The sequence below is a fragment of the Acanthochromis polyacanthus genome, chromosome 16, assembly GCF_021347895.1.
Source record: "Acanthochromis polyacanthus isolate Apoly-LR-REF ecotype Palm Island chromosome 16, KAUST_Apoly_ChrSc, whole genome shotgun sequence".
NCBI classification, from domain to species: domain Eukaryota; kingdom Metazoa; phylum Chordata; class Actinopteri; family Pomacentridae; genus Acanthochromis; species Acanthochromis polyacanthus.
The window spans coordinates 21,476,368-21,491,566 of record NC_067128.1 but is presented as its reverse complement, the minus strand read 5'-3'; the positions used below and the strand labels follow the sequence as shown (position 1 = coordinate 21,491,566).

The following is a 15,199-nucleotide window of genomic DNA, read 5'->3' as shown; positions in this document are numbered from 1 at the left end:
GGAGGTCTTGGATGTACTGTGTTAGTATTTACTTTTTTGACTTTGTTATTTAGAAGATTCAGAGTTTGCTGATATGCAGACTCCACACCTGCACAGCAAAATGAGCGAGGAGCAGGAGAGAAACACTGAAAAGAAAGATTTAACTGAACAAAGAAGTGTCAGTTGTAGAGCTGCACAACGAATATCATGTTAATCACAATCACAATTTTGGCTTCCAACAATGAAATAAGCATAGTCGATTGGAAGACAGCCTATTACGATATAATCACTCAGGATCAGCTTGGGTAAAAGTGACAATAAAATGCCTTATTTCACTCTTTTCCAAGTAATTTTTGGTCTCACACCTGTCAAAGATGCTGCACTACAGTAACTGCATGAAGACTAAGATTCATTGTGTACAGCTACCAAGCTACTGTCTATCATATCCTGCATGTGAATATTGAAAAACGGGAGTGTGTCTCAAGAAGCAGATGGTTTTCAAACATACCCTTTTGGGTACAATGACATGTTTTGCTTCTAGGAGATGCTCTGAATTGAGGTGAGTCAGGAATATTCTATCTTATTTTGATACTGATTTGTTAATTTGCAGGAGTGTAGCACAACATGGGAGTAAAGCACAGCTCAGTTTATTGAAATGTGATATGTATGTGTGATGATCTAAATATAGATCAACATAGCTGTGATGTGCACGGAAAAAAAAACTGGTACTTGTGTTTGATTGCTGTGGTGTCTTGCAGTTGTCTTTCAATACACTGAACAACATAAATGCTTTGTTGAACTCAGCATCAGAAAGCTCTGTATGACGAGTGAAAAGCCATACCTGAATTTGATCCACAATAAAAAAAAACTACTTCAAATGTGTTTGCTCGTGTTACACCATATGAGGATGTTTCCAAAACAGTTCACACTTGAAAAAAGCCAATATTCTACATCAAAAGGCATCTAGAACGATTCATTTTTACTCCCTCAAGGAATGTGGCAGAGTTATGTGGCGATCGGTGTTGGTTTGTCTGTATTTGTCCATATTTTTTTATATCACAATATTTAGCGCAGAAAAACAAAATATCATGACAGTTTTTCCCATTATCATGCAGCCCTACTGCCCCCTATGTTCTACTAAGATGCCCTCAGTGCAAGAAAGTCCTCCATAGGATGCCACATTTCAAGTAAAAAGTTTTTTTTATCCCTTCCTTTATATCATTTTTAACAACAATTGTGAACCAAGGTGATTAAACCTGTTGTAATAACATCCATTCATGCTGTGCAAACTATAAATTGTTCAGACATTGGGGTCCTTCCCTGAATGGTTTGAGTATGTCATAGTTGGTTCTTTAACTATTGTGCCAGTCAGAATCCTTCATCCCTCAGGTCATGTTGTGTCAGTATCAAGGCAGCAGAAGCAGTTATCAGGTCACTAAGACTACAGAGCCTTTCAGAAGGTGTAGTCTGTGTGAAATAAAATGAAGATTACACATTTTAACCTTAGTTTTATGATGACAGGTGGAAGCCTCGAACCTCATCTTTCTACTGCTACATCGTTGATGAAGGTTAATGGATGCAAAGGTGACTTTTGATGGCTTTATACAGTCTTAGATCAAAGAGTGATTCTGAATGGCTGGGAAGAATGTAAATTTCAGTTCACTGCTTCACAGTTCATGTTTGTAGATGGCATGTACCTAAGTTGTGGTTCTGCTGTATTAATATTGCACAAAGTTCTACAAACAGACAATCGAGGGAACTTATAGCATGCTACATTACAATAAACATGGTATTTCCAAGTCAAGGTAATCTGATGAATCACATGTTGTTTCTGTTTAAGAGGAAATGTGTTGTGGATGAACTTATGTAAGGTAGTGGGGTGATGTGTAGAATTGAAGTAGGCAATTTGTTTCTTACTCTCGCAGACATGTCGAGTGAGGAAGGTTCCTGCCATCCAGGGCTGCTGGTGGTAACCTGGGCAACAATGATCACAGCTCTCCCCACATGTGTTGTGTTCACATTCACAGCTGAACTTCTATATGGACACAGACACAGATTCACACACAAATACATGATACATATGCATTAACAGTACTGCTGTAAGTTTCAGACATTTGTCAGCCGTGAGGTGTGTTAAATTAAATGGATCTTGTGCTTCCTGAAAGCTGATCTTTAGGAAAGTGTTAAACATGGTAACAATCTTAGTCATGGCAAATAAAAATTTTACTGAAGCCACCTCTTCTTCAAATCTGTTGAATTCCAAGCAAAAGGAGCTTGTACTGCATGCTTAACCATATGCTTTCCTGGACTACAGAAATGCTGAAGGTTGTCAACCATCTCTCTTTAACTTTGCAGAGATTGTTCTGACATAATTAAAGAACGAGAGCCCTTCATTTCAAGAAATTGCACTGAGTTAAAATCTATTGCTTACCTTTTTTGACTGATCAATTGTGGCCCTTTGCATGTGAAACCACACCTACAGTGATAGTGGTGTCAGGTGTACTGGCCATACCTTCAGTAAAACAGGCTTAGAGTTTTGAAGTAGTAGTGATTTTTAACTTTGTGTAAACAAATGCAGGCACAGTGAAGACATGCAAACTCCACACAAAGAAGGCCCAGATTTTGTTTCAATTCAAGTCAGTTCAATTCAATTTAACTCGATTCAGTTTTATTTACACTACTGTTCAAAAGTTTTTTGTCAATTGGAAATCTCCTTATTGTTGAAAGAAAAGCATTTTTTTTTCAACGAGGATAACATTAAATGAATCAGAAATTACAGTCCAGACATTGTTAATGTGGTAAATGACTGTTCCTGCTGGAAACGTCTGATTTTTAATGGAGTATCTACATAGGGGTGGAGGTTAAAAAAAATCCTTGTGCAATTATGTTAGCACATGAGTTTTCATGGAAAACATGAAATTGTCTGGGTGACCCCAAATTTTTGAATAGTAGTGTATATGGTACCAGTTCAAACCATAAGTCATCTTGAGGCATTTCACATTGTAACATGAAAACCATATATATGTATACACACAACATTCAAGGTGCCTTTTAGATTCCCTTTCAGCTCGCTACTTTTTAAATTTTCAAAATATAAAGCAAAAGTTTATGCTGGTGTGACAGAGACATACCCACAGCAATACAAGCGAATTAGAAATATGGAAATATTCATGCAGTCTCTTCAACAACCAAATCCAAAATAAGCTGCTTTTACTATTTTCCTTTGCCTTTGTGACACTATATCTGCTGTGGAAGCATGCCAATTTGGTAAAGAGAAAAGGCAGTTAAAAGACCCTATGCACTGAAAATTAGTTGTGTCCATATGACATTGTTAATGTTACTTACAACACTGGCATAATGGATAGTCAGCATTGTTAAACATTTTCACATTGAAACTGCACTGTTGTGATGACAATCCCAAAAACACAGATTCAGCCCTGAGAGGTTTCATATACAAAAATTGTAAGGAACAAATCCAGTCAATCCTTGCATGTGGTTATCTGTATCAATTCTTCTCTTAATAATTGGTTTTCGGTTTGAACACATACAGCTAAATTGCTCCAATACTAGAGTACATATCAAGTGGAGTTCTCTTTGGCTGATCTCTTTTAAAGTGGAGGTTATTGACTAGATTTGCGTATTTTCATTGATTTGCATTTTTGATACATTTTGGTGGCTAAAATAAGGTATTTTTTAGAAGTAAAGCTGTACCTGTTTGTCTTTTGACTGCTTGATCCCGAATAGTTGGGTTTATTTTTATAACTGTTGCAATGTGAAATTCTACACCAACTCATAAAATCTTTTATTTTGTGAATATATTCTCATTCAGTATCATACACTACAAAAATGTTGTTATATTTGTGAGTGGGTAAGGAAATTGTCTTCTTTGTGTACTATTGTATGACACTGAAACATTCACACAAATGTAAAAAATAGAGGGCTGCAAATAGGTAATTACTGACATGCATGACCTATTGAAAGGCTATCAAATACCAATGTATTCACAGGAGAGCCAACTGCAATGAAAGAAGTTGGTTCCCTTTCAAGATTTTTCTGTTAGTAGCAATTGGGTTCACTATTCTTCTCCCAGGAGAGAAATAAATTTGAAACTAAACACAGTCAAAGCAGAGTGTAGCAGGATATTTGCCAACTTTGAGGTTCAGTAATTCAATTTAGGACTTTCTGCAAATTGGTTGATGTGGTGAGGGTGCCAGATTTAACTGAGAGGAGAGTAGTACAATAGCCCAGCCAGAGCCAAGTCTGGATTTGTTGGCACAAGTAAATTTGCCCCTTTTATCTGAGACTCAACAGTACAGCTCCAGCTTCAGACTGCCTTTGTGCTGAGCATGCATCTGAACAAATGTTCTGTTGACGATCATCAACAAATCATCTCCCAGGTCTCCACCTTTTCTGCTTTCTGAAAGTCTGCCCAGGACTTGCTGCATGAATTGTTTGAACTTACATCAAAGTCGAGGAGCTAAATGGTTTGTGGGAACATACAGCAGGGGACACTTTCTACCAAGTCACAGGTAAGTAAAACAGAATGCCACATATGTGTAAATGCATAAAACACATAAATGCATACAAATACATTAACATTAATGTGCCACCTTTAGACTTGAGAAATAATGTAAATAATTGAATGCTTACTAATTTAGTAAAAATGTAGTGAAAACACAAGGTATTGCATATATACACTACTGGTCAAAAGCTTTAGAACAATCCAATTTTTCCAGGTTTTTATTGGAAATTATGCATGTTAATTTTTCATTGTACTCTGAAATGAAAGCATGGAACAAATAAACAAATGAAGTTAAAAAAAATCAATTTAGAAAGCAAAATGTATTCGAAGCTTTTGACTCATCAAAGTAGCCCACTTTGGCAGATATAAAAGCTGAACACACTCATGGCATTCTTCCACAATGGAAATCCAAAATGGAACACACACATGTGTGTGTGTGTGTGTGTGTGTGTGTGTGTGTGTGTGTGTGTGTGTGTGTGTGTGTGTGTGTGGGTGTGTGTGTGTGTGGCTGTACAGTACCTGAAATCTTATATTTAAAAGTGATTATATCTTCTAAACTGTACATGTTGGCCATATGTGAAGCCATTAAAACAAGAAGCAAATGTTTTTCACTTTGATGGGAATCAGACAGAGAGAGAAGAAAAAAAAAAGTGAAGCTCTCTGCACGCCAGTGAAATCACTTATTGCCATTGACATCATCACCAAGGGACCAGACACCAGCGCCACATCTCAAACTCCTTGGTTCAGCCTCGGGACATGTAAAGGGCGCAAGACTGTACATGTGTGTGTGGTGGTATTGGTGGTATGGGAGAACCAGAGAAAGATCAGGTGTCTGGTATCAAACAATCCGCTGTTTGAAGTGACACAAGAGACAACGCTTCACTATGTCACCTGTGTCCCCTTCAGACAGACACAAACACACACACACATCGAAAGTCTGATTTAAGGCAATGAACAAAAAGCTGATGCCTGAGGGCTCTCTTTGCTGCTGTTCAGCACAATGGAAGAGCTCCATTAACATGATGGTGTTGTCAGCTGGACCGAGAGAGAGAAAGAGAAAGCCACATATTTTACCTTGGTAACAGTGTTGAGTGGACAGGCTTTGGCATGGCCATAACAGATACACATCCCTCCAACTGAGATGTCCTTAATGGAATAGTAGTACTGAGACAGAGGAGGAGAGAACCAACACGTTAGAATGACTGCTTCAGTGTTAATGACCAATACAACAGATCAGGAGGCAAAATGAAAGCATGCAAGCAACACTCTGTACTCTCATGTTAGTGGAGATTCAACTTTAACCTCACTAAACAAAGAATGTTTTGACTGTGTGTGTGTGTGTGTGTGTGTGTGTGTGTGTGTGTGTGTGTGTGTGTGTGTGTGTGTGTGTGTGTGTGTGTGTGTGTGTGTGTGTGTGTGTGTGTGTGTGTGCGTGTGTGTGTGAGAGAGTGTGTGTGTAAAATGTTGTAATCAGATTCCCATACTTTCCAGACAGAAAAAAAAATAAATGAAAGAAAAGAAGTGGCATGTCTGTATTCTGAGCCTCACCCGTCTTGTCACAATGGGATCAATATCTTTGGGGTCGTGGAGTGTCAGAGTCATGAGGTCAGCATTCAGTGTTCTGATTCGCTGCAACACTAGCCTGATGTAGCGGGCAGAGGTGAAGTTCAGCAGGGTCGGGGACGGGTCATCGGCACTCGGTCGACCATTGATGAGAGACGTATGGATCTATAGACAGAGCAACAGTCAAACTGACATGCAACAACAGAGTAACATTAAGACATGTGGCTAAGACAAGCACCTTCATGGTGCTTTTAGTTTGTTTACAGGGGTGGATAGAAGAAACCGTCTCTGATTAGCCAAAGGGGAAAAAAGTGTAAGTGGATCAAGAATGAGCAGCAACAGATAGTATTGGTTGCATTTACTCTTAAATTTGAGAAAATATAAGGCTACTGTTTTGAGATATATGCTATTAGTGGTCTTTCCCCCGTTTTTACTTGTTGTAAGTGGTAATAATATACATAAAATTCCAAAAGATGCTTGAGTTGTAATATGTTTGATTAAAGGGCTACTAATCTAAAATGGGTTAAAAGTGAATTTTAGGATGGAATAGGAGGAAAGCAGTTTGATGCTGCCAAGAGCCCAATCTCTGTCTCTACTCTCACAGACAGCTTCAGGTTGTCCCACTGTCAAATCATCAAGTCTATAAAGGCTCTGATGTCAACTCTGACACTACTATGTGCCCTTTCTGTAAGTCTGCATGTGTGCAGACCTTTCGTAGGGACTTGCCCATAGTTCATAGTGGAACTATGGTGATTGTCCTGCTCCTCACAAAATGTACACAAATCAAGCTTGGACTGTCCACCAGGGAGTTAACCCTTTAAGCTGCAGTCAATTCCAGTCGTTTTCAGTACAAAAAATCGCTAATATTCTATTTTTAAATAAAAAAATTACGAAAAATACAGGGAATATTGGACGGGCATCGCGAGGTGCATTTCCTTGAAAATGACCGATTCGGGGATTTTATACCGACTTCAGGACATGTTTTGGATAAAATAGTTTACTGGCTTGTGTCATCTGGATGTAAAAGGTTGGATTATGGCCATTTTTTGTGGAATTTTTTTTTATGTGTAATAATAAACCCGGAAATGTGAGTCGCGCTGTGTGCGTTGAAGCCGTGTATAGAGAACGGATGGATGAATATTTGTTTTTGTCGGACAAATGTGTTTTTCTCACCCGCTGTGGTAATCGCATCTGAAAGTGGTTTATACCGGCGGATTCATGAGAATCTAAGCTTTCCATCGGCGTATAGTGTTTGTATAATTGTGTTTGCAGCCGTCGGACATTCTTGAAATTCCTATGCAAATTAGTAAGTGTACCGCCGGCGGTACACTGAAGCTTAAGGGGTTAATTTGTATCTGGCTGCTCCCAGTTTGTAATTTATTGCACATTCGTAGAATTGTTTGTATTTTCAGTCGAACTCTGCATCGAATTTACAGAATTATATGGTGTTCTTGTCTTTTAGTAGTTTGCTGAAATGTATGAACACTAAAATGTCACACACAACTGAGCAACTGATCAAAGTGTGAATGAAACACAAGTACATCCATCCATTATCTATACACTGCTTCATCCTCATTAGAGTCATGGGGGGCTGGAGTCTATCCCAGGCAGAAGACATCCTGGACAGGTCACCAGTCAATCACAGGGTCACATGTACAGACAAAACAATCACGCTCACATTCACACCTACGGACAATTTACAATCACCAATTAACCTCAGCATGCTTTTGGAATGTGGGAGGAACCCAGAGAACCCAGAGAAAATCCATGCATGCACAGGGAGAACATGCAAACTTCATGCAGAAAGATCACAGGAAGGCCGAATCTAGCTGCAAGGCGAAAGTGCTAACCACCAAGCTGCCATGCAGCCCAACACAAGTACAAATTTACAATATTTAATGGAAATGCTTTGTTTCCAAACAATGTGTGCTTCACTACAGTGTTTCTCATTTCTCCTTTCTGTGCTATCTCAAGCTCTCACTCTCAAGCACTACAGCTGTAACATCAGTTTAGTTCATGAGGGATTAAAGCCAAAGCCTTAGCATGGAGATTGGTACTGAAATTACAGTAAAGCAACAGATGATGACTTCATTGGAAATTATTGAAAAAGGTACTGTTCACTAAAAAATATATTCTGGCAAATGCAAACACATGCAAGCACCACAAAAAGGCTGAAGTTATAGAAAACTAGAAAAGCACTCGGAGAGCGCATACCTCCACCATGCCGTTTGTCTGTCCGTCTGTGTGTGTGTGTCTGTCTGTCTGTCTGTCTGTCTGTCTGTCTGTCTGTCTGTCTGTCTGTCTGTCTGTTAACAGCATAACTCAGAAAGTCATGGATGGATTTTCACCAAATTTTTACAGGATGTAAATTTTTACAGGATGCCTAATTGAGAGATGGCCGCCAGGCCATCTCTCAATTGTCCTTCAACCTTCAAAAAATTCCTGGATCCAGACGGTGATTCGGATCACCTCCAAAATCTAATCGATTCTTACTCTTGCTCTTCCAGACATCCTGTAAAAATTTGGTGAAAATCCGTCCATGACTTTTTGAGTTATGCTGTTAACGGACAAACAGACAGACAGACAGACAGACAGACAGACACACACACACAGACGGACAGACAAACAAACTCCGGTGATTACATAACCTCCTGGCGGAGGTAAAAATACACAATAAAACCAGATGCCTACAGTATCCACCCACCAGTACAGATCAGTGAATAGTATTTTATCTTTCCAGTCTCACCAAAGTGGGACATACCATCAGCACAGTTAACCAAAGGGTGAGCTGACCCGCTACACAGCCATTAAACACTGAATAAGAAAAAAGCATGATTGTAAGATTCCTCTGCTACTGCTGACAATCACAATTTATTTATGGGAGCATCCAATTTAAACAGAACATAATTTATCAGTGGAAAATTTAACGCAGCCTTCCACAACATGAAAGAGCTCAATTCTTCACAGACTAGAAGATCTAATCATGCTCTCTTGTTTCAATATCATTGATTAAGCAGAAAATCTGCGGCATCTGCATTTATTGCAGTACATCTACATCAAAAACAGACAAAACCTTTCACAAATCCCAAGGAAAACTATAACAACCCTAATCATGCTTGTTAGTTATTTTATTTCTTTATCAAGAGTGTATTTCTGTGATTTTTTACTCCATACTATGACAATGGAATTTTTTCAGCTCACTCATTGCTAATTTTATATTTCAAAGGTTTTTTCTGCCACATTTACATTATATATTTAATACAATAGAGAATAACACATCCTGCAATGGGAAAATAACTGATAAGGTATAGTCCACAATGCAAAATAAGAGTCCAACACTTCAGGGGTTAATACTATAGCAATGATATGTCTTTCTTAGGAAGATAAATTACATTAATTATTGCTGTAGATTGTTAAGGAACTAATTCTCAAACCTTATATGGTGCCAGCAAAGGATTACCTTGAAGGTCTCAGATGATGAGAATCCATTTTTACAATGTTTTGTGAGTTTTATGAAGCTGGAACCACAAAATAAAAGCTTACTACTGTCATTCCTCTAGCTCCCCCTCAACATTACAGTCTGACACCTTTTAAAGAGTCCAGATTTATCCAGATTCCACACAGAAAACTGAGTAAGTAATAATTATCAAAATGAACAATTGCAAATTCCTGCCTCCTCACTGCGCACTGCTTCCAGGTGAGCCTGCCATCCAGCCCCCCTGCAATTCTACAGAGGACTGAGTGGTGTATGGATAATGGATGGATGGATGTTGCGACGGTTATGTGGGTAACGTTAGCGTTGGCTTTGATCATATTCCTACAGGTCACAGCTCTGTGGAAAGTGTAAAACTGCGGGACAATCAGAAAATGGGGAAACTTTAAGTTGAAGCCAATAAACAAAGACTGTGTGGGTTATTTTGTTTGAATGGCATCTTTTGTGCTTTACTGCAACCTGATCACAGCATGTTTACACCTGTTTGCTATTCTTCTACTCTTTCTACTCTTTATTATAGCCAAAATCTGATTGAAGTTTCCTCACTTGCCTAATTTACATAGTTTCTGTTGTTAGACAGTGGAATGAGTTTGAAATATGCCTATATGCCTATAAAACTGAAATACTGCCCATCAAGACTTTCTATTAACTAGAAGATATTTCAGAACTACTGCGAAGCTGCAGTTCTACACTGCGCTGTTTCCTTCATGTCAATCACAGATGCAGAGAGAGTCTTTTTTCTGAAGGGACCATGGACAACAGCAGCTCAGCTGCATTAAAGCTACAAACATTGAAACAGATTGCTTAAAACAGGACTAAAACTAAGGTTTATACAGTCACTGTGAAACCTTGAAAGACACTGTGGGACAAGACAAACATTCATTAATTTGTTGCAAAGCAGAACAATATGGGACTCTGAATCAGTGTAGAAGTGGGAGAAGCAATCATTTATATTCTCTATCACCAATAATCAACATGCAGCCACATAATAAGTGTGAGGTTCTGTCTGCCTGCCTGTCTGACTGTCCATCTGTCTGTCTCAATAATGTGGCCAAAAGCAGGACTTGGCATCTGTAAAAAAAAGTCTTGCAGTGGGCTGACTCTGTGTGTGTATGTGTGTGTGTGTGTGTGTGTGTGTGTGTGTGGGTGTGGGTGTGTGGGTGTGTGGGTGTGTGTGTGTGTGCATTCGTGCTTGCGGGTGTGTGTGCGTGTGTCTTTGCGTCAAAGGGGAATACTTGATGGGTGTAAGCTGCAAACTTGGAAGTAACAAAGGTACTGGTTGTGTATGTGTGCGTGCTGGTGTGTGTGTGATGAGTGGTGGGGTGACATTGTGAATGTGTGTGCGCTGCTGTGACACATCGCCTACGACTCATTATGGTTTCACTGTGATCAGACGGCTCGGGAGCTGTCAACCACACACACACACACACACACACACACACACACACACACACACACACACACACACACACACACACACACACACACGCACACACACACATGTACACAGAAATCCAGACACCTCCGTCGTTACTTGCAGCTCTTGACATCTCCCAGCTCGCACCCCCTCAGGCGCTCCCCCGCAGGACACAAGCACATACAGTAAAGGCACACAAGAAGACACACGCTGAACACGCATGTATGCAGACGTGCAAGAACACACAGCAGCACCCTTGAAAATGCATGCACACATTCAGACAGGCATCTACAATTAGAGTCCTGTGTGGGATGTAAATGTGTGATTAATTTGTTTTCACTGCACATTTGTGTATATGTGAGTTTGTTTGTGTGTGTTCTGCAGTCCTCTTTTCTCTTTATTAATGTCAGTTACAGCAGGCTTGCCTTGCTGGTCGTACTGGATGCAATCACATGTGGCTGATCAAAGCAACAAAGCAGTAAACAGTTGTGTGCACATGTGTGTCAGTGTGAGTGCTTTTTAAAAAAATAAATCATAAACTTCTTTTCCAGTCATTGGTTAACATTACAGAACGGTAGTGCACATAATTTACTTACCTGATCATTATCTGCATGCACACCTACCCTTCATTCCCTCTAATTAGTGAACTACTGCTTCCCAGATCGTCATATGTGTCTCGCAGCCAGTGGGTTTCAAAACCCATCCTGCCAACTTGACTGTGATCTCTGCCTACTTGGAAATGTTCTTCCTCGCCTTCTCCATGCAAGGAATGCCATGCAGGGCTTAGTTGAAGAAATTAAGCAATTCTAGACAGTTCAACTAAACAACATTCAACCCGATTCAACTTAACCCTACTCACCCACCCAGTGCACCCAACATCAACATAAATCTCTAACCAACCTGCACTGGTGTTGTACAGAGCTACAACATGCTGTAGCTGTCTGAAGCCACCTGAATATAACTTTAGGTCAGTTTTGTTTCTGTTTGTATTGTTGTGGGTCCTTTTGAATTTACCTCTGTTGCAGAAAAAAGAGTGAATCTGAGTCCTGCTGCATCAGCAGTCACTAGCAGCGTATATAAACACGTGCATTGTTCGTCATACCAAAAGGAAACATGTTCCAGTTCGAGCAAACTTTCCAACAAATCAGCATGAACTCTACGGGATGATGCACTGTTGGCTTATTGGAGGACTGCAAGCAAGTGCATTTCTGTAGCTTCTATGCTGGTTGAATTGTCAAATTCTGCATGCTTTGAGAAGAGCCCAGACAGCGTAATACAATAAATCAGTCATAGCTTTGTGCAATTTAGGTAAACCCATCTTAATCTAACTCATTGTAATGCCCTCCCAACCTATTCCACCTCAACCAAATCTGACTCAATGCATGTATCCAAGCCTTGGTCAGCCCAACCGACTGCCAAAATCCTGTCAACCCTGAACTCAACCCAATTAGAGTCTACAGTGTGTAATAACTTCCAGTGTTACCTCTCCATTCTCCAGCGGGTGAATCTTTGAGTAAAAGGATGTGCAAATAACTTCATCATCTCTGGTGTAGGATGGAGGTCCCGTCCTTGGATTTATATTGAACCTTGTCAGGCACTCAGTGTCTGTTATAGCATAGTATTGCCAGGGTTCAAAAGTCACACCATCTATTGAACGCTCCAAGATCCAATTACCTGTGGACAAAAATATCGGTGGAGGAATTACTGACGAAATGCTTTAAATGTGTAATGTGGACATGCGATCAATAAACATAATGATGGACATCCAAGCCTCTGTTCGGTGATACTCCTTAATATACATAGAATATTGACAGAATATTAAATTCCATATTTGTCAATAACATTTAAAAACTATGATGTTGGACTGATTGACTGCAAAGTAAATGGAGCCCAGTTAATGGAAAAAACAAATATATTAGATAGCACTCAACAGAGTATATATGCATATATATGAAGAGCCAGTGCTCTAGCTTACAGAATCAACATACAACATAGCAACTACCTTTTGTTACACCACATGAAAGGAACAAGACTAAACAAAGACAAGAAAAGACACTTCTTGCATACAAGCACAACTCACTTTCAATGTCATCATCATGCTGGCCTTTATCACCATAATTGTCACGGAAACACAAAATCTTTCCATCATTATATCTGCTCATACTGTAGCATCAAATACACTACACTGATCACAATAATTTCAAATAATAATCTAAATAAACTTTCAATCCTCAATGAATAACAGAGTGATAATAAGAATTTGCAAAGATATAGCACTCATAATATAGTTTATAACTCACTTATTTTACAAATTTTGTACTTTTCAAAAATCATAGTTTTTAAGCAAATATACAGCAAATGGCTACTACTGGAAAATTCCAGAATCCCAAAGGAACTTTTTCTTTTGTTGTAAATTTGGTTCTCAAACAACAGTTTGATTGACATTAATTAATTACCCTTCACTCTTACTGTTAACCTAGTTGTCATTTGACTTTTAATCTTGTGGACTAGTCTTCCAGTGGGCAGTTGTTTATTCATAGCATGAGAGACAACAAACTTTGGCAAATACTTGTGTAACTTTTCCTTTTAAATGCAACCTCTCCGTATACAAAAGCCGACTCCTGTACCTTTATGAAAATTGTGTTTAAGCATAGCTGTGCACATACTCACATAATGATGTCAAAAGGTGCTTGTTTAGGAAAACACAGTAACAGATGCCAACAGATATTCAGACAATTACTGATGTTTTGAATGCTTGGTTTCAAACTTTAACATCTGCACATCAAGACAGAAGTAAAAATGTACTGTATTGAATTTACTCAAAAGAATTTAATCATGGCATTTAGCTGTTAGCAGAAAATATATCTGTAACTTGTACTTCAGTCACAGTCATTGCCTGACCTTATATCAAAGCAGCAATGATGAAACTGTATGCTGCTGTCGAAATACAAATAATATGGCAGAATGCATACCTGGGCGAGGTGAATTGGCTGCCTTTATGATGACATAAGCAATCTGGAAAACCTGAAAACACAGAAGATTAAATGTATGAGAGAAAAATTCATAACATACTGACACCTTCAGAAGCAGCTATGATTTTATTGCTCATACTGGTTTGCATAAACATTGTTAAAGCGATGTGTCAAAAATCACTGATTTTAGAATGAACATAATATAACATTCTATGTTCAGAACTTATTATGAACATAATATAATGAACATCATGATAATAATTCAGCCGGGGGAGCTGATTCAAATTCAGAAATTCAACATTTCCTTTATTACTTTGTCAAGTAATGCAACAAAGTTATGTGACGATCTGTGTTGGTCTGTCTGTCTGTCTGTTCGCAATATTACTAATATTATACTAATATTAAAACGGACTTGGATGACATTTTCAGGGAAGGTCAGAAATGACACAAAGACTAATTGATTAGATGTTGACAGTGATCTGGTTTATAGTCTTGTTTTCTGCTGCAGAGCACCACCATAACTAACCAGAGTGTGTGTTGTTTGTGAAGACTTGGATTTGATCAAACTGTACACATGGATGACACTGTAGAATGTTGGACTATATATTTTTCAGTTATTGAAACATCTGATTTTGCAATGGGCTTTAATATTCAAACAACACAACTACTGATCACAAAGGCAGATAGATATGTTAAGGAGCAGACACACTTAGCCCACTAGACAGACAGATAGATGCATATAGATACAAACATTAGATGTAGGTCAAATGCCAACTCTCTCTCTCCTGTCTCCTCACCACCCTGTCTTTTACCGCATCCTTTCTCTTTGCAAGTGCATCCCTCTTTCTTCTCATGATGTGGGAAGCAGTGTCACATTGCAGCAATTAGAAAAGTGAGAAAGCTGCTTGGTGTGTGTGTGTGTGTGTGTGTGTGTGTGTGTGTGTGTGTGTGTGTGTGTGTGTGTGTGTGTGTGTGTGTGTGTGTGTAAGTAAAAGTGTCTTTTAGAGTAACCTTATAGCAGTCATTCAAACCTCCTACAAAGAGTCACTGTTACCTGTATTCAAGCCGAGGACATGATTGTGTGTGTTTGTGTGAGAGTGTGAGAAAGAGAGCTTTCTGTGGTAGCTTGTAATATGGTGACAACTTTGGGACAGTTAGGCAGCTCCAGCAGCTAAACATAGATCAACACAGCTAGCTACTGCAGCGTATGAGGCTTGTATGTGGAGCATCGCAATGTGTCTTATTCTGTGTTT

General features: G+C 39.0%; 1 protein-coding gene across 2 annotated transcripts in view; it reads right to left on the bottom strand.

The window, feature by feature from the left end:
* lama2 (laminin, alpha 2) overlaps positions 1-15,199 on the bottom strand; it is a 351,505-nt gene that overhangs the window by 258,941 nt on the left and 77,365 nt on the right. For both annotated transcript variants that reach the window (XM_051960749.1, XM_051960750.1), the window contains exons 4-8: positions 13,947-13,998; positions 12,458-12,648; positions 6,050-6,229; positions 5,576-5,665; positions 1,897-2,014 (exon numbers count right to left, since the gene is read on the bottom strand). In XM_051960749.1, the coding sequence (XP_051816709.1) occupies positions 1,897-2,014; positions 5,576-5,665; positions 6,050-6,229; positions 12,458-12,648; positions 13,947-13,998 (631 nt within the window). The remainder of the gene's footprint in view (positions 1-1,896; positions 2,015-5,575; positions 5,666-6,049; positions 6,230-12,457; positions 12,649-13,946; positions 13,999-15,199) is intronic.